At 41.1% G+C, this 21,619-nt stretch overlaps 1 protein-coding gene across 2 annotated transcripts in view; it reads left to right on the top strand.

Annotated features, from left to right (window-relative positions):
* LOC308077119 (palmdelphin-like) overlaps positions 1–21,619 on the top strand; it is a 38,410-nt gene that overhangs the window by 2,369 nt on the left and 14,422 nt on the right. For both annotated transcript variants that reach the window (XM_080417678.1, XM_080417677.1), the window contains exons 2-4: positions 14,760–14,811; positions 20,175–20,255; positions 20,956–21,086. In XM_080417678.1, the coding sequence (XP_080273804.1) occupies positions 14,767–14,811; positions 20,175–20,255; positions 20,956–21,086 (257 nt within the window). In that variant the 5' untranslated portion in view covers positions 14,760–14,766. The remainder of the gene's footprint in view (positions 1–14,759; positions 14,812–20,174; positions 20,256–20,955; positions 21,087–21,619) is intronic.

Raw genomic sequence — 21,619 nt, 5'->3', positions numbered from 1 at the left:
ACACACACACACACACACACACACACACACACACACACACACACACACACACACACACACACACACACACACACACACTAGACTCCCACCTCCACATGCTGTTATGCATAGAGCTCCAGTCACCCCATGGTCTCTAGCTACCCACTCATCTCAGTCAGATTACATCACAGCAGCAGCAGAGTGATTAGACACATCTTATTCACTGTCATCTGCATTCTAAACGATCTATCTATCTATCTATCTATCTATCTATCTATCTAGTAGTATTTTGGTACACAGGTGTTTTTAATTAGCTAATTTACCATTGTGTAAACATGCTATGCATATAGGTTGTATTTGCACACTCCCTAGCCTAGACCCCACTTTGGGAACCACTAATAGCCGATCTACAAGTGACGCGTTGTGAATTTGTAGATCGGCTATTTTAGGCTAATGTTTCCCCCCCGTTAATGCTGTAGGCCTATATGACATAAGGTCAAAGACGATACAATATTTATTGATTCCTGATGGGAACTTCAGTTCATCAATTAATCTGATCACATCCTCAATTTATAATGAATTTTGCCTAGCAACTTACCCTAGCAACTAAGCCATGGATACATAACTCAACTGAACGGAGTGCCTTGGATTATTTTTCAGTTCACCCACTGGCTTCTTCACACACTGATGCTACACAAAAGGAAGGAACTTAAAAACCTTGAACTATAATTGAACCCTCTCCAAAGAGCACCTGTCTCAGTTCCTGATAGTCACGGACCCACGCAGAGCTCCCTCAGCTCTTCACGGATCATAATGAAACACTTTCAACCCGGCATCCCTGGCACAATGTATCCAGAAATGTAGGAGGAAAAAAAAGTGTTTGTTTAAGGTACATTTAGAAGGTTCGCTATTTTTTGCTATTTTTGCATCTGACGTTGCCTAGCAACTAAAATAATTTAGTCGTCAACAAAACTGACTGTGGGCTTTCACTTCCCAGCACCCAGTGAATCATCCTGTTATCAGGTTTCCATTTGTACACTCTCACATTTACAGATCCGTAAGGGTCCATTCGGACCACTTGTAGACCCCGGCCATCTATTTCATGCTAAACAACATGCTAAATAAATAAATAACCTTCTGTACATTTGAAATTGTAGGATACTAGGTAAACAGTGAACCTAGCATCTGTCTAAATCACATTATGTACATTTCTCATAGCAAGTGCCGCGCTATGAGCTTGTAGATCTGCTATATTTGTCTTTGAATATATATATATATTTTTAAAGCGAACATTTGTAACTCAAATCTTTGCTTCTGGGGAGGTCCCTGGAACAAAATATTTTGAGATGGGCGTCCACGGCCAAATACATAATCTAAAAATGTTTTCTAAATCCTAACAGTATGTTGCTATATGAGTGGTGGATGTCAAGGACCCCCACACATTTTATATATTTGGCCGCGGACCCCACATTTCAAAATATGTTGTTCCAGGGACCTCCCCAGAAGCACAGATCGGAGTTAAAAATGTTCGCTTTAAAACATAATGTGTACTCAAAGATTTACCAAAAAAATCCATGATTAAAAAAAAAAATTCAGCTCTACAAGCTCATAGTGTGGCACTTGGTGCCGCACAATGAGCTTGTACATCTGCTACTTTTGAATTGCCAAAGAAATCTTAAAATGACACAGACGCGTTCCCGGTCTGAATGGATTAAAAAACACTGGTTGCGCTGGTCTGTTTCCTGACTAAAACGTCCTGCTTTCTAAAAGGCCAACCAGACCATGATTGGACTGCATTCGGAATTGGTTCACCAATCCTGATCCACAAAAGCTCCACACACACACATCTGCAAACAAAGACACACACATCAATATGGTGTCAGTGACACAAACACACATCACAGGGGGAACAAGAGACATAACACACACATCAAAACCACCACCCGGTTTTACATAAAGTTCTCAAATAACTGTAGTGGAGTAAAAAAGAAGAAAAAAAGTACAATATTTGCCTCTGAGATGTAGTGGAGTACAATTATAAGGTATTGAAAAATGGAAACAGTCCAGTAAGGTAGAAGTACCTCAAAATTCAGTTAATGTACTTGGTTTACTGTCCACCACTGTGTGACTGTCTGTGTCTATGTTGTACAGGTAATCCTGCAGGCTGTTAATCCGGCAGAGGTCGGAGGTCAGATTAAAGCAGGGAGGAGCAGGGTTTATATTAGGAGTCTGGAGGTGTGAAGTGCGTGAACAGAGGATGGGTTAAGAGAGGACAGGGACGTACAGCAGGGGTAGATACTGTGACAGTTATTACATAATTGCCTGAAAGCAATGATTTGGCCTGATCACAGTTATTTAGCCTAATTGTTGGAATCATCTCCATTCATGTGTAAAGAAACAGCTGAATGAAATGAAACAGAAATGTCATAATGTGCATCATTAATTCCACATCATTCTCTTTTTACCTCTTCACACCTGGTGTCATATGGGGCATGAAGGGCAAACAGTGTTGCCAGATGGTTGAATTATCGTACCGGAGGCTTGAAATTATCGTATTTGAAAGAACTATCGTACAGAGCCAAAAAGGATAAATCACAGGTGTGAATGTGTAATTTCATTTTATTGTAAGAAACAACCTTGTTTGAGACAAAAATGCATCACACATGTTGCGTGGAATCAGACAACTTCCTGGACCTTATACACATAAAAGCATGGAACTGGACAGGAAAGACGCAACTGGTGTTTTTAATGCCTCCAAGTACAGATCTAGGGTCAGATTTACTGATTTCCTGACTTATTTTGAAAAGCCAAATCGGATCCGGAATCAGCAGCCAGGGAATTATGTAAATTCACACCCTTTTTTTGTGATATGGCAAAATTATCGTACATTTGGGCATTTTTTGAATATTTGATAGTATGTCGTACAGAGGGTAAAATTATTGTACAAATGCGATAATTATCATATTTTACTGTTACAGAACAACCACTCTAGTAGCAACACGAAAATAGACCTTTAACTTTCTAACAAAAGTAAAACATTTCCTTTTCTTTCTTTTTTTTTACAAAAAATGTATCACTTACACCACCTTTACTCCCATGAATCTTAGAATCCCTGTTCTGGGCATGCAGCACATTGTGAGATTGTAGATCTGCTATTTTGGAGCCTATAGATCTGTTATTTTCGAGCTTGTAGATCTGCTATATTTGAGCTTGTAGATCGGCTGTTTTCAGAGAAGAGATTTGGTGTAGACGGAGAACATGAGGGGGGCAAGGATAGACCCCTGTTGGACCCCGGTCAATTAAGTATAGCAGAGTTACAAGCTCACAAAGCATCACAATGCAACGGGCTATGATATTGTAGATCAGCTATTTTCAAATAGCCGACGTATAACATTTTAAAATTGTACTTAAGTGTAGTACTTGAGTAAGTGTACTTTGAAAGCAGATTATTGGGTCTCCCTGGCTTCCATATTGAGTTGGCAGTAGCAGTAGTGTGCATTTGAAGGGTGTCTCTGGTGTCACATAGAGTAGGTGCTGACATTGTGACCTGTGAATGATAGGACCTTATCATATTCACTGACACTTAGATGTGTTGACTACCAAAATACTCCACAGTACCAGATGACAATCAGTGGTGGACAGTAACAAAGTACATTTTCTTGAGTACTACTGTGCTTGCTTGCTTGCTAGCTTACTTACTTACTTACAGTACTGACTTACTTACTTACTTACTTACTTACTTACTTACTAACTTACTAGCTTGCTTGTTCGCTAACTTACTTACTTACTTACTTACTTACTTACTTACTTACTTACTTACTTACTTGCTTGCTTGCTCGCTAAATTACTTGCTTGCTCGCTCGCTCGCTCACTCACTTACTCACTCACTCACTCACTCACTCACTTACTTACTGACTCGCTTACGTTGCTTGCTTGCTCGCTGGCTTACTTACTTACTTACTTACTTACTGGGGTTGAGTACTTTGCCCATAGGTTGACCATACGTCCTCTTTTACCCAGACATGTCCTCTTTTGAGGGGCTGTCCGGCCTGTCCGGGGGGGTTTTATAAAATCCTTCAAATGTCCGGGGTTTTGAGAGTTTGGGTAGCGTGTACTGTATCTGTGTATTAGTAGGGGGGGACGTATCTTAGCAACAATGAAAGCGCTAACTCTCATTGGTCGTGTCATGAGTAAATGAGCCAATGAACTGCTGAGCAAACTCTCAGACGCCAGGATCTTAGTGTTGCCATGTCTGCTTATTTACCGCAACTTATGGACAAGATTTGGCTTGTTTTTCTGGCTTGTTTTTGGAGGTATGTTTCCTTATTTCTCTCACGAGACTTGGCCATGCTGCTGACAGGCTGACAGCAACGAGACACACACACTCACACACACACACACTGGACAGCACATACATCGCGCTGCCTGTCATTCATTGTAAAAAACCTCGGGCTCCGACATCTACAGTACATTTTTTGTACTGAATTAACCGAATTAAGGTAACAAAAAAAAATAAAAATAACAAACCCGGGGAAAAAAATGCTGGGAACGCTGGGAACGCGTGAAGTGTCCTCTTTTTGGGAATTCAGAATATGGTCACCCTATTTGCCCACCATTGCACCACTGAAACATGGAGATGCAAGGTTTTCTCATTTGACATCAAACACGTGCACAAAATGTAGTCCGTCTGTACATGATCCACCTTCCTTTTTTATGTTAATACCCTGCTTATCTGTCCTGTGCAGCTCTGTTCCAAACACCTTAGCTTTGAAACATGGTTGACTTGACATCCTCTGCCTCCCTCTGCCCTCCCGTTCAGCCCTCTCTTTATCTGTTCCTTCAGTAGAAAGCCTTCCCTGCATGTGTTCTCCCCAGCTAACCTGCTTTACGGAATCAAACTGAAGTATGAATCATACTTTGGAGAAGAAAGCCAAGAGTCAGACATGTTGAACCCTATGGAATCCAAATGAGAACTTTAATCTATGAATGTGATTGGTGTTGATTGGAAGGTCTACCGTCTAAGGATACATAGTTGTCAAGATTAATCATTGAACGCTGTTGGTACATCTCAGACAAGTATAAAGAGTATTATGGCACATACACTATGAGTAAAGGGACGGCACTAGCGGCTCAAGAGGTAGGGCGGCTGCTTGGGAATCGCAACGTTCTGCAGTTCGATCCCGGAGCTCCCCCTGGATCAGTGTTGAAGTGTCCTTGAGCAAGACACTGAACACTGCTGCCGATGAGCAGGTTGGTGCCTTGCATGGTTTCCTCTGCCGTCGGTGTGTGAACGTAATGCACATTGTAACACTTTTCTATGGAGCTCCCTGATGCTTCAATCCACTCTTTATTTAGATGTGTGTGGGTGAGAAAATGGTTTCGGGGCTGTGTGTGTGTGTGTGTGTGTGTGTGTGTGTGTGTGTGTGTGTGTGTGTGTGCGTGTGCGTGTGCGTGTGCGTGTGTGTGTGTGTGTGCGTGTGTGCGCGCACGTGTGCGCACGCATGCGTGTGTGCGCGTGCGCGTGCGTTTGTAGGCGTTTTTCAAAGGTTAGATATGCATGTGTTGAAAGGACACAATAGGACACAATAGATCCAGTGTAACACACTGTATATCATATTTATAAATTACTGGTTTTGTTTGACACAAAGAATATCACTGTTCCTCCTCATTAGAAGAGAGAGTCCATTCATCAGCTTCAGTTTTATTTTTCCGTCCCAAATTTGTTTGTGCTCACTTTGTGTCAATAATTCCAATCTTCATATACTGTATGAATTCTCCCTCCAGATTGGATGTAATTAGCTACTATCTACTATCCCGAGTCTGAGAATGTATTTTCTGTTTACTAAAGAGTTGGAGAGACGTGTAGACTGAACAATTGATTTCACAGGCTCACAAGAGCTTGATCTGCTATTCGAATAGCCTAAGTATAAAATAGGAAGAGGGCTTAATTGGTTTTGTAATAATCATCTAAATCAACAAAGTAACTGCTGACTAAACCTGTCACATAATTGTAGTGGAGTAAAAAGTACAATATTTTAAAGTATTGAAATGTCAAGTAAAGTAAATGTACCGCAAAATTGTAGTTACTGTAAGTGCAGTACTTGAGTAAATGTAGCCTACTTAGTTACTTTTCACCGCTGATGCAATTGGTAGTGTCAAATCACAACAAGTTGTCTCAGGACACCCTGAGCAAGCAATTGTGCGACAGTGGCAACGAAAAACTCCTGCTTAACTGGAATAAACGTCAGGCAGACCCAAGCTCTAGGTTGGGAGGCCATCTGCCTCGACCGGTATGAGTTGTGCCACCTTACATTAAGTCACATGGTGCTGTGCAGGCGACCCATACAGCCACTGTGAGAGAGAGAAAGTCACCAGGCAGCACGCACGCACACACACACACACACACACACACACACACACACACACACACACACACACACACACACACACACACACACACACACACACACACACACACACACACACACACACACACACATAGAGAGGACAGCTGGACATCTCGGTGGTCCATGCATGTGATGACAGCACTGTGAACACCAGCCTCACATAAATACACATCCCTGCTCCTGTGTCATGGAGGATCATGTTATATCCTAGGTATTTTAAGCAGCATGCTATGTAAGTATGTTCTCTCTGTTCTCTCAGCCTATAGTTCCCCTAAAGCACAAAGACGCTTTAGTAGAGGTTCGGGGTGCGAAGCTACTTTCTCATGATGTAAAGCCATCTTGACACGTTGATGTGACTTTTGTTTTCTGACTGGTGCCAGTGTGGAAGACAGGTAGAGGGAGAATCAGAATCAACCTTATAGGTGTAATACAGTGGGTGAAATAAGTTTTTGTGCAAGCTCCATTGTTTTTGTTATTTCCATAAAAAAGAAAGGGAAGAAGAGGGGAAGAGAGGGGGGGGAAGAGAGATCAATCAATAAGAAACAAACAAATTATCTACATATTTACACATAGTACCCGAGGTAAGACATAAAGGTGCGTGAGCATAGCAACAGATCTATACTGTACATGATATGCTGTGGACTTTAAGGTGCGAGAAAAAGTCATTGCGTGGTACATGATTAAGGTGCAAAGTGTCAGTGCGTGTCTATACCGCATAATCCACATAAGGTAACTGACACTGGCATAATCCGTAGGTAGGTTCATGAGGAAGAGCAAAAGTCTAAGACCAGCCTGACGACAGGCGGTGATCATCAAGGGAGCAATGTACGGAGGCTCAATAGAAAGTGAAGCAACAATACATTACATTTGTAGTTGCACATCAAACAGTCCATGCTGACAGACTGAACTGCAGAAATAATATCACCGGAGCATCGAGCGTCTGATAAATCACACATGATGTACTTTTTTCAGCGGTTCTACTCTGACTCTCTCGCGGATGACTGAACATCTCAAAGGAAGAGGCCAGCCAACCGTCTGAGAAAACTCATTTTGGCCGCTTGTATCTTTCGGTCACGACCCACACTTCATGACCATAGGGCAGAGTTATTGACTTCATGTTGTTCTTGTTAACCTACACAGCCGACAATGTCCGGCAGTGATGGGAGAAGTGCTCTGATTTTGAACTTAAATAAGAGTACCAATACCACAGAGTAAAAATACTTTGTTAGAAGTCAAAGTCTTGCATTCAAACTCTTAAATCATATTAAAAAAGTATAAGAATCAGAATATACTTGAAATAGCTAAAGTAAAAACTCATTGTGCAGAATACCCATTTCAGAATCATAAATACTGTATCATGTTATTGCACTTTGATTAGTGATTGTTAAGCGCTTAAGCCCTATTTTATACTTTGGCTATTTGAAAAAATCTATCACAACACATTGTGAGCTAGCCCTGTAGATTATATTTTCAAAATATTTTGAAGATTTTTTGATTATTAATGTTATTAATAATCTAAATCTGCAAAGCAGCAACTACTGTAGTGACCAAATCTGTCAAATGTTCTGGAGTAAAAAGTACAATATTTGTAGTGGAATAGAAGTATAAAGTGTCAAGAAATGGAGATACTCAAAAGTAAAAGTGCCTTGAAATTGAACTAGAGTAAATGTACTCAGTTACTTTACACCGCTGAAGTTGGGTGGGGTTTGCAGCAACATTTTAGTCTCTATTTGTAGAGCTGTAGTTGATAGAAAACTGTCTGACAGTGGATTGTGTCCCGTTTCCCCTACGTCTCCACCAGGGGAAGTCACTCCATGGCTTGGTGACGTTTTATTTTAGCGTGTCATTGTTTGTGTGGGTGGTCTTCTGTTTTAATTTTCCTGTGTCATTGTTTGTTTGGGGGTTTTCTGGGAGATCAAGGTCTAACTTTGGCCGAGTGGTCAGACAGGGGATCTGTCTACAAACACACACGGGCAACACACAAACACACACACATGAACTTTGCACTGCTATTCTTTCTACTGATTACTCTGAGGATATTGATTCCCTATCCTGTAACCTCTAACACAGGGGTTTTCAACAGGGGGTCCGAGACCCCTTGGGGGTCCTCAGAGTTACTACAGGCGGGGCCGTAAAATCTTTGTGTGGGGGGCATTGGGACCTCACAAGTAGGCTACAATACAAGCACACACACACACGCGCGCGCGCACTTGTATTGTAGACACACACACACACACACACACACACACACACACACACACACACACACACACACACACACACACACACACACACACACACACACACACACACACACACACACACACACACACACACACACACACACACACACACTGAAAGCATGCCATATGATCCTGTGTGGGCAACTGGGCATGTTATTTGAATGACCTCTGTGACCTTGGGGTTGTGTCCTTGCCAGTTTGGCTGGGTCCACCTGACCAACCATCCCTCCCAGCTGCTGACGTGTTATTATTTATAACTCATAAACATTAAATCATAACTCTGAAATAAACACTACCAGCAACACTTGAGGGGGACTAGAGCTTAACACTCAATCATTGATTGATTGATTGAATACTTTATGAGACAGAAATGCAAACAGCACGAGTACAGTCATACACTTGGTCTAAAAGGATAACACAAAAAAGTCCTGTGGATTTGTCTCCATTGAGGTCCTATGTATTCAATTCATCAAAATAGCATACAAATTCACACCAACATACCATATCATCACACATACAAAACAGAGGGAGAGAGAGAGGGAGAGAGAGAGAGAGAGAGTTTGTGTGTGTGTGTGTGTGTGTGTGTGTGTGTGTGTGTGTGTGTGTGTGTGTGTGTGTGTGTGTGTGTGTGTGTGTGTGTGTGTGTGTGTGTGTGTGTGTGTGTGTGTGTGCGCGCATGTGCATGTGAGTGATGTATTTTTTTTTTTTCACATGTTGTGAATTCACATCAGATCCCCTGCCGTTCGTCAATTATGCGCTCTGTGAACGTTCAGATTCTCACAACGTATTTGCGAAAGCATCCAAACATTTGTATGGTGCCACACACTTGTGTTGCCATCTTTTAAATTCAACTTGAATATCTAGCCTTTATTGTAAGACATGCTGCATGATTCCATGTATCTTCCGTTCATTCCATATCCACGGATTGCGCATGGAATGATTTGTCTGTCCGCCAACATTGTACTTAAAGGAGTATTTCACTTTCAAAAAAACTTTTGGTCATTTTATCGTCTACTCAGGCCTTTGTGATCCCCCCAGACGGTTTATAAGTTGCTTGATTCATTATTTAGATATTTGATATTCATTTTATCAGACACGCCCCCTTCCTATACAAACCCATTGTAACTTCAAACTCCATTTTAACCATGTTATATTCATTAAAAACACCCGTGTTTTTCCGAATACATTTTTCATTTATTTTATTTAAATTTTTTATTGTATTTTATTTTTTTCATTTTCCAAAAACAATATTAAAAATAAATGAAAAAAATAATTGAAAAAACACGGCCCCCTCACGCATTAGGAGGGCAGGATTTTTGTGTGGGGGGCATTGGGACCTCACAAGTAGGCTACAATACAAGCACACACACACGCGCGCGCGCACTTGTATTGTAGACACACACGTAGACACACACACACACACACACACACACACACACACACACACACACACACACACACACACACACACACACACACACACACACACACACACACACACACACACACACACACACACACACACACACTGAAAGCATGCCATATGATCCTGTGTGGGCAACTGGGCATGTTATTTGAATGACCTCTGTGACCTTGGGGTTGTGTCCTTGCCAGTTTGGCTGGGTCCACCTGACCAACCATCCCTCCCAGCTGCTGACGTGTTATTATTTATAACTCATAAACATTAAATCATAACTCTGAAATAAACACTACCAGCAACACTTGAGGGGGACTAGAGCTTAACACTCAATCATTGATTGATTGATTGAATACTTTATGAGACAGAAATGCAAACAGCACGAGTACAGTCATACACTTGGTCTAAAAGGATAACACAAAAAAGTCCTGTGGATTTGTCTCCATTGAGGTCCTATGTATTCAATTCATCAAAATAGCATACAAATTCACACCAACATACCATATCATCACACATACAAAACAGAGGGAGAGAGAGAGGGAGAGAGAGAGAGAGAGAGTTTGTGTGTGTGTGTGTGTGTGTGTGTGTGTGTGTGTGTGTGTGTGTGTGTGTGTGTGTGTGTGTGTGTGTGTGTGTGTGTGTGTGTGTGTGTGTGTGTGTGTGTGTGCGCGCGTGTGCATGTGAGTGATGTATTTTTTTTTTTTCACATGTTGTGAATTCACATCAGATCCCCTGCCGTTCGTCAATTATGCGCTCTGTGAACGTTCAGATTCTCACAACGTATTTGCGAAAGCATCCAAACATTTGTATGGTGCCACACACTTGTGTTGCCATCTTTTAAATTCAACTTGAATATCTAGCCTTTATTGTAAGACATGCTGCATGATTCCATGTATCTTCCGTTCATTCCATATCCACGGATTGCGCATGGAATGATTTGTCTGTCCGCCAACATTGTACTTAAAGGAGTATTTCACTTTCAAAAAAACTTTTGGTCATTTTATCGTCTACTCAGGCCTTTGTGATCCCCCCAGACGGTTTATAAGTTGCTTGATTCATTATTTAGATATTTGATATTCATTTTATCAGACACGCCCCCTTCCTATACAAACCCATTGTAACTTCAAACTCCATTTTAACCATGTTATATTCATTAAAAACACCCGTGTTTTTCCGAATACATTTTTCATTTATTTTATTTAATTTTTTTATTGTATTTTATTTTTTTCATTTTCCAAAAACAATATTAAAAATAAATGAAAAAAATAATTGAAAAAACACGGCCCCCTCACGCATTAGGAGGGCAGGATGAGTCACCAGAACCAAGGACGGGTGTTTTTGATGAATCTAACATGGTTTAAATGAAGTTTGAAGTTACAATGGGTTTGTATAGGAAGGGGGCGTGTCTGATAAAATGAATATTAAATATCTAAATACTGAATCAAGCAACTTATAAACTGTCTGGGGGGCTCACAAAGGCCTGAGTAGACGATAAAATGACCAAAAGTTTTGTTGAAAGTGAAATATCCCTTTAAGTGCAGTATTTGGGTAAATCTTCCACCACTGAGAGAAGCACATGTGTGTCTGTTCCATGCGTGACAGACAGATTAATTGTGAGGCAGTACACCATGATCCTGGCAGGTACACACAGTGCTGTACGGAACACATTAAACCACTGTGTAACCACACTGTGATGTCACATTCCCACATGTTCTGTCAAAGATATTTCTCTCTCTCTCTCTCTCTCTCTCTCTCTCTCTCTCTCTCTCTCTCTCTCTCTCTCTCTCTCTCTCTCTCTCTCTCTCTCTCTCTCTCTCTCTCTCTCTCTCTCTCTCTCTCTCTCTCTCTCTCTCTCTCTGTGTCTCTTTGTCTCTCTATCTCTGTTTATCTGTGTCTGTCTATTCAATTTTCAATTCAATTCAATTCAATTCAATTCAATTCAATTCAATTCAATTCAATCTGTCTCGCCTTGTTTCAAATGAGATCCCCACGCACTCAAATCATGATGACATTTAAGAAAACAGACAGATATACACTATACTATGCAGAACATCATACAATCAGCTTACAGGTTACTGGTATGAAAAACCATCTATCTCTCTCTATCTCTGTTTCTGTCTGTCTCTTGATCTCTGTCTGTCTGTCTGTCTGTCTGTCTGTCTGTCTGTCTCTCTCCCTGTCTTTCTCTCTATCTATGTCTGTATGTCTGTCTGTCTGCCCCCCCCCCCCCTCTCTAGTACAAACAGTGCTGTCCAGTAGAGATTTATCACTGTCCATTAAACGTCAGTGTAACCACATGGTGATGTCACATATTCCTGGTGGCCTGTGGTGGCGTGTCTGTCACTGCCAGGCTCTTTAGAGCTGTACTGTCATATCAATCCATCATCAAAAACATGACATGTCACAAACACACGCCAGCTGCTTAGCATTCACATCTCTTTAGTGACACTGGCACAGGCAGGGACGTGTTTTCAATGACTCTAACATTCATTAGAGGGACGATATCAATCACCAGAAGCACGGAAATGTGTTTTCAATGAGTCGAACATTCATTAGATGGACAATATCAGTCACCAGACGCAGGGACCTGTGTTTTAAATCAGTCGAACATTCATTAGATGGACAATATCAGTCACCAGACGCAGGGACCTGTGTTTTCAATGAGTCTAACATTCACTTTAAGGACAATTTCAGTCACCAGAAGCATCGAGTTGAAAATTTAACGGGCTTATGTTGTGCTTAGTGGGATACAGTTGTTTTCTGCACAGTGCAGGCTAGGTGTATAAGTGTATACTATTGTATACTGTTGTTCATTATCGATGATGCTTATGTTATTTCTTACATTTGCATTGCTGTACCAGTACTTTTCTTACTCTGTATCTGTAACTCTAACTGCTGTGCTGCCTCTTGCCGACTGATTTCCCCCCAGTGGGATCAAAAAAGGTCTATAGCAGGGGCAGGCAACCATAGGCATGGGTGCCAACATTGGCACAGGGGAGGGTAATCACTGGCACACTGGCATACGTGTGAGAGAAAGGATTGTTGGTTTAAAATACTTTTTTTTTTATGTAGATGTTGTCAATTAACCTAAGTCCCCTCACATCTGCATGCAAATCCTGCACATCCTGCACATAATTCTACATTCATTCAAACTCTGAACTCTGACTGGGAGGTAGTCTGGGGATATTGCTCGTCTAATGCTCATTACAATGTCCTGAGGTGAAAGAAAGTATTTCAAAAGAAGGGGAAATATTTTATTTTAATGTAGTGTCATAACTTAATGTTGATGGCACACTGACTATCTAGAACATAAAAACATGGCACTTCATTTCAAAAAGGTTGCTGACCTGGTCTGTTAGGATGGGGGCGTGTCTAATCAAATGAAAATGAAATATCTAAATATTGCATCAAGCAACTTAAAAAACTGTCTGGGGTGCACAAAAAAAGTAAAATGAACTCATACATGAACCACATGAACCCTCTAGACTAGTGAATTGGACCTTAGTTGTCTGTCTGTCTGTCTGTCTGTCTGTCTGTCTGTCCAGCCTGCTGTCAGATCGTCATTGTCACTCTGCATACACTAACACCATTCCCCTGTCTGGGACTGTACTTTGTCACCTACCCCCATTTATTTCCATCTCTCTCTCTCTCATCAGTGTTTGCTATGTGTCACGTTGACCACTGCAGAATGGCGGTGGTGGCATTAATTAAGCTGCTGTGTGAATCTCAATTCCCAGTCCTCCAACGTGCATTGGCTAACACCAAGACGCTAGGAGTCTCACCGATCACAACCACCAGTGAACCTGTCCCATATAGTCTCACGTATAGACAGTCAACTATTCCACACTCTCCGAATGCTATATAGATTCTGGAACTACACTGCCCGAAAGCAGAGAAAGGAAGCTGTCATTTCCGTTCACAAAAATATATTTTTTAATATCTTTACATTTTATTTTTGAATTTCCATTTCTGATAAGCAGCAAGCTATACAGCATATGCTTCAATTATTTTGTAGGACACATTTGTGTGACTGCAAAGACAAGACGGAAGCAAGGATGTTCATGGTCAAATTTAACCGGTCTGTTTTAACTGCTTTCATATGAACACAAAAATCATATATCTTCAATGTATTCAACAAGTGACTATTAAAACAGACACTGAAAATGTATTAAATTAATATTGTAAAAAAAACTAATTCAAAGCGAAGACCATAATCAGTACATATTAATTATACTACAGAACATCAACATGAGCGGTCCTCTGTGTGTGTGTGTGTGTGTGTGTGTGTGTGTGTGTGTGTGTGTGTGTGTGTGTGTGTGTGTGTGTGTGTGTGTGTGTGTGTGTGTGTGTGTGTGTGCTTGCTTGCTGCAAGACCGGTTATGTTTTCCTCCACAACAGGCTCTTGAACCTATGCATTTTCTTTTAATCGACACCCGTGTTGTCTCGCCTCCACTGCTCGCAAAGCGCTTCCGGACATTTGTTTTTATTATGTTAATGTTATATTAGCGTTAAAATCTTATTTTCGTTATTTGTGGGGCCCACTTGCAATACCCTCATATTCCACCAGTGAGGCCCACAGCTTGAGAACCACTGATATAGGATGCTGTTCTGCTGCAGTGGTTATCGATCATAATCCATTGTGTGTACAGTGCAGAGATATAAGTGATGTGGTGGTGACCCCTGACCCCTGTGTGACATTCCTGTGTGTTGCAGGGTCAGCATGGAGGAGGCAGACCTGTTGAAGGAGAGACTGCAGGCCATTACGGTAAGAAGTAATATACATGATATCTTATATCATATTGTGAGAACGCCCGACTTGCGGCTGGAAGCAGTACAGAGGCCTTTGCGTAGGGTTTAACCCAAAGATGTATTTATTCATCGCCATAGAGACGAGAATGACACAAATGGAACCACTCTACAGCAGCCTTGGCATGGTGGTGTTTGACTCTCCACTCACGGTTTTCTACGGATGTCAACTGGCAGCACTTTATAGCCAGCTGAGCAAATGAGCTTGGACTGCACCATGTCAAGGGGTGTTTTCTAGCATATATATGTTACAGGTAAATTGGCATTCCAGGTAAATTGGAAAAGGGGCGCTTGTTTTCACCGCCCCCCAGGCAATTCTGTAGAACCAACGCTAGAGGGCAATGCAAGCCAGACATGAGTTCCTCACCACACGCACGCATGCACACGCGCACAAACGAGCACGCACACACGCATGCGCGCACACGCATGCGCGCACACACGAGCGCACGCACACACACACACACACACCCGCGAACAGCCTTATTCCATGCAGTTGAAGCACATACCATAGAGGGGCAAACGCAGTCCCCACAACATCATTTACGATTCTGTGCCTCCGTCATGGTCCAAAACTAAACTTGAAAAAATAAGTAGTCCGCAGTTGTTTGAAAAAGTACCCCAAGCGGGAGTCAAACCAAGACTCCCAGTGATAGTGGATGGGGAGTCCAATGATTATCAAAGTGCGCCACTGAGGCCAGTGATAGGGTATTTGGGCTGTATTACAATCTGACGTCCTAACTATTCTAATCGTTAGCTATTATACAAAGCTAACAGCTAATGTAAACTGGGAGCTGGCTATAGGCTAGAGCACTATAGCTTCCTGGTTGCTATGTTGTTGTGGTCGTCGTCGTCCTCGCATCAAAGCCCCGCCTCGCAGCCCGCGCCTAAAAACAAGCGCTCCCCTTCCAATTTACCTGGAATGCCAATTTACCTGTGACATATACATAAATAACCATAATAAATACATAACCCACATCAATTATCTTAAAACTTCAATGAACAACAAATAAATTGAAATTATTCACACTACTTGACTACTACAACATTACACTACCACAATATCCTTAGCCATTACAAATGTATATCACAACCCCCCTCTGCCATTCTGACTTGGTCCAGCCCAATTACTCGGGCCACAGAACCACTTAGTACATGTTAAGCTTTCAATCATGACTTAGCAGTACCCTCTCTATTGCACTCATACATTACACATTGCACTTGCCCCTTATGATTATCAGTCAATAAATACTTAAAATCATGTTTACTTGTGCAAAATACAACTCTGCAAATTGCTATAAAGTGCCAAACATCAGTAACAGAGGACCTCTCTGTTACACATATATATCATTATTAGTAATATGCATTCTATCTATCTATCTATCTATCTATCTATCTATCCATCCCACACATTGATATTAGTGTGGTGAGCTGAACAGCATGTCTTCAGATGGTACATGTGTGTAGTGTTGACTGGTGAGTGTGGGTGGGTTTAATGTCGAGCGTGTGTGTGCGTGCGTGTGTGCGTGCGTGCGTGGGCGTGAAGAAGCTCTCACACAAACAAGGCTGGTGATGTGAACGTCACTGGTTTGAAAGCAGGGTTCCGTTTGTGGGGGGAAATAGAGAAGGCAGGGGCATTTTATGAACCACTAAACCGTAATTTGTGTACTTCTTTGTATGACAAATAGCCAAATTTGCCCATCTGTGAGCCGACACTAGATCTGCTATTTTCAACAAAAAAATATGGCTTAATTGGTTAATGTATATTTTGTAATAATCTAAATCTACAAAGTAACTTTTTGATTATTTGATTATTGATGTGAGACAGGGAATATGCTGAAATAAGACAATAAAATGTTAACCACACCAGGCTGCTGTGATGCTATATATAACATGACAACTGGCTAAGTGTTATAGTGAACAGGTGTATGCACGCGCACGCATGCACGCACACACGCACGCACGCACGCACACCCAATTGTATACTCTGTCGGGGTTAAATTTGTTGCTGTGGGTTTGACAGTGTGGGTTACATTTTGATGCTGTCAGGCAGAAACCCTGTATCTCTGTATTTTTTTTCCCCATAAATGTAAGCCCTACTTTGTCATACAAGAGTGTCATAAAAATCGCATCGCAACGCTTGTCGATCTGCGGCGTTTGCTATTTGTCTTATTTTTTGTTATTTTTTGGTTGGTGAAAGTTAAAATGCCAAAGTGTGTCTGAGGGTTTTACAAATATTCAACCAATGAAACAAGATTAACAAGAGCTTGTGACTATAATGTAAATATCATCTACATTGGATCCATTGGAATACAGGTTGTGACTATAAGGTTTCCACTCCACATCAACGATTTATGGCACGGAGCAGCTGTGGGCTCAAGGCCAAAGCCACAGCGAGGAATGACAGCAGGACAAATAGTTTCCATGTCGTAACATTTGTACTGTGTTGTTATGCAGTGGTCAGAGAAGTACTCTGAGGACGGTTTCACTGCATTTTCAACCTGTCCTCACCAATGCACATTATAACATCCGTCCCATTTCACTCTGTGTCTCAGAGGAGGGGCTGTGGACAGTTCAGAAACCTGCCCACCAGGGACATGACCTCATCGGTAGGCAGGTTTGGTCATTTCCAGTGGTGGAAAAAGTACTCACATTCTTTACTTAAGTAAAAGTATCAATACTGCAATGTAGAAATACTCTGTTACAGGTAAAAGTCTGGAATTCATAATAGTAAAAGTACTGGTATCACAATGTACTTAAAGTACCAAAAGTAGAAAGTACTCATTAGCAGAATGTCCAATTTCACAAGTTTTCAAATGTACAAAATGTAAAAAATAATTTGAAAATAGCAGATCTACAAGCTCACAATGTGTCGCATCGCGACGAGTTTGTAGATCGGCTATTTTCAAATGGCCGAAATGTATCTAGGGCTGAAGTGGGTAATTTTGTTTTGTAATAATAATCAAAATCCACAAAGTAACTAACTAGTAACTAAAGTTTTCAAATAATTGTAGTGGAGTAAAAGTACAATATTTGTCTCTGAGATGTAGTGGAGTAGAAGTAAAAGTACTGAAAATTGGAAATACTCCAGTAAAGTAAAAAATACCTCAGAATTGTACTTAAGCACAGTACTTGAGTAAATGTACTTAGTTACTTTACACCACTGGTCATTTCAAACATTTCACATTCTTTTATTTCATTTTTTGTATTAATGTGAGAATAATAGCTTCTATTATAGCATGCTAACTTTCAGGGAAGAGAAGGGCTGCAGTTTCTATTAGCTTGGAATCCCCATCGATGATGTCATTGGTAGGCAGGTTTCTGAACTGTCTACAGCCCTCCTCTGAGACACAGACCAAGTAGACAAAAATGGTACCATATTATAATGTTGAAAGGGATGAGGCCGCACAGCTCTTAGCCACGATGCAAAAAGGTATTAAAAAGTACAGGAAACCAATGTTTCGATAGTCTTCCTCAGGGTTCACATTATTACCTGCCGTGGTCAGCACCTCATCAACACAGGTGTGCGCTTGTTTGCCTGACCATATTATAACGAGCATCAGTGAAGAGTGAAGACCAATTATATGAAGATAGGTTGAAAATGGGTGAAGTGGTCCTTTAAGTAAAAGTTTGGCAGCACTTTGTCTAGCCAATCACAAGACTGGGGAGGCGTGACATGGGTTGGAGCGCGAGAGAGAACTACACAACATTTTAAAATATGGATTAAACATGTTTAATGGCAACGCTGATCAGCGCCGATGAACACAAGTTTTCGCAACCCTACACTGCAGCTAAAACAGTGACACAGGTGTGAAGTGCTCCTTTTGTGGTGTGGGTGATGTCATTGGGGCATACCGCCTTGCAGGGGAGGGAGTCTGCATTTGACTCTGAACTGTTTATTGTTGATTCGAAGAGATGTGTGATTTGAAACATGAATAAGATGTGATGATTATTTCACTTGATTAGAACGTGATCCTGTGCTAAGGACAGGTGGTTTGATCCAATAAGCCAAGGATAGGCCCAGCTTAGAGTATTTAAGTCAGTCTGGTCTGAACATGGGGCACAATGCTGTTGGGGAGCTCTGCCCTAACAAAACAGTCTGATAAAAACAGATGTTTAGATTGTTATGCATGACTTCATGCATTGTGAGAATGCCCGGCTTGCGGCTGGAAGCAGTACAGAGGCCTGGAGTAGGGTTTAACCCGAAGATGTATTCATTCATCACCAATGACATAAATGGACAAACTCTACAGCACCCTTGGCATGGTGGCGTTTGTCTCTCCACTCACAGCCCTCATATACCCCAGCTGAGCTAATGAGCTTGGACTGCACCATGTCAAGGGGTGTTTCTAGTGCTAGACACATATAAGGATAATTCCTTTAACAGGTCCGTTCATGAAAGTCCTTGCGGTCTTTTTTCCAATGAGGGCATGTGAGCAATTAGGGGTTAAGAGTCTTGCTCAGGGACAAATTTCATTTCATCGACACATTTGCTGGCCTGGCCTGGAATCGTACCTGGGGGAACCAGGGCCTCTGGCTCCCTAGGCGGTCTCACTAACCACTCAGCTATGGCCGCCCCTTATAAATAAACATACAATAAATACATATCATACATCATCTTAAAACTTCAATGAACAAATACATATCAATTCTTCAAACTACTACAACATGACGCTACCACAATATCCTTTGCAATTACAATTGTATATCACAACCCCCCTCTGCAATTCTGACTTGGTCCAGCCCAATTACACTGGCCACAAAACACCACTTGGTACATGTCAAGCTTTCAATAATCACTTACATTACCCATATTTCACGTCTCATACACAATATTCTCTATCGCACTCATACATATTACACATTGCATTTGCCCTGATCATGATTATCAGTCAATAAATACTTAAAATCATGATTAATTGTGCAAAATACAACTGTGCAAACTGCTATATAGTGTAACATCAGTAACAGAGGACCTCTCTGTTACATGCATGTACGTTTATTGTAAGATACATTTTTGGAATAATTTTTTTTGAAACATTTTTTGTTTTGTTTTTGTCATTATTTTTGAACAAAAGCAAAAATGTATTTTGCATTAATTGCAACCTTTGGTCTGTCTGTTCTGTGCACCTATCCTCATCTATAAATAACTCTTACATTCCCCCTGAAAATAATAGATCTACTGTATAAGCTGACAACGTGTCACGTTATGACATGTTGAGAGCTCTTAGATCTGCTATTTTCAAATAATCAAATTATAAACCGAGCTAAATTGGTTAATGTCTGTTGGTTCATGACTGTGGTGTGTTGTGATTGGTCCCCCAGGACAAGAGGCGGGTCCAGGAGGATATCGCCAAGAAACGGACAGAGATCGATGAAGAGAAACTCAAACTTCAATACATAAAGGTACAATGTACTATAGACCTATACTTGTGAGGGCCAAATTATAATAGAATTTGAGAAATAGACGGGGACAATTTCCCGGGTCCTCACAAGATAAATGTTTTTATGGTTAAACAAAGGTTAGGAAAGTTATATGCTTACAATTAGGAAAGTATACTCAGGTTAGGGTTGGGATATACACATTTAGAAGTTAGGTTAAGGAGTTAGGATTGGAGTTATGCCTGATATATACTTAGTTGCGAGCCTGTGTCATGCACCAAAGAATAGCCGATCTACGATGCGACACGTTTGTGCTGGTAGATATTGTGATATGGTATTTGTGGGATATTTTCCGGCTATTTTCTGTCCTAAAATGTTGACTGTACTACAAACCATAGACTGTAAAAAAAACGAAATGTACGAAGGGGGGCGGGACGTCACCCATTGGTTTCTACAGAGCCGTTTTGAAGCCACTATATCAGCAAATTCAAATTCACCATCTTGGATTCCCTGTGCGAGGCTGGGTCTTCACTCAGTAGATCCAGTAAAAGCATACCTTCTTTCTAATTTATAAAAAAAATTATGGGAGCATACTTTACAAAACATCATGCTGTGTGAAAGAAGACGTGAAAATATCGATTGTGTGTGTGTGTGTGTGTGTGTGTGTGTGTGTGTGTGTGTGTGTGTGTGTGTGTGTGTGTGTGTGTGTGTGTGTGTCTAACAGAAAAAAGCTCTGAGGGAACAGTGGTTGATGGATGGACTGAGCCAGCAGACAGAGGAGGAACAGGAGAATTTGAGACTTCAGGTGGAAGATGAACGGGAGCAGAGCGCCCTGCTACAGAGCAACATAGACAGGTAACATTATTACACATAACACCCAGCTACAGAGCAACATAGACAGGTAACATTATTACACATAACACCCAGCTACAGAACAACATAGACAGGTAACATTATTACACATAACACCCAGCTACAGAGCAACATAGACAGGTAACATTATTACACATAACACCCAGCTACAGAACAACATAGACAGGTAACATTATTACACATAACACCCAGCTACAGAACAACATAGACAGGTAACATTATTACACATAACACCCAGCTACAGAACAACATAGACAGGTAACATTATTACACATAACACCCAGCTACAGAACAACATAGACAGGTAACATTATTACACATAACACCCAGCTACAGAACAACATAGACAGGTAAAATTATTACACATAACACCCAGCTACAGAACAATAAAGACAGGTAACATTATTACACACCCAGCTACAGAACATACACAGGTAACATTAATGTATTAAAGGTTCAATGGGCTATATACATTGCAGCCATATTGGCATGGAATTGGGCCACTTCCTTACATT

The sequence above is a fragment of the Gymnoscopelus braueri genome (assembly GCF_963280865.1).
Source record: "Gymnoscopelus braueri genome assembly, chromosome: 21".
Taxonomy (NCBI): domain Eukaryota; kingdom Metazoa; phylum Chordata; class Actinopteri; order Myctophiformes; family Myctophidae; genus Gymnoscopelus; species Gymnoscopelus braueri.
The sequence above is the reverse complement of the archived record's forward strand: the minus strand, read 5'-3'. Positions and strand labels throughout refer to the sequence as shown.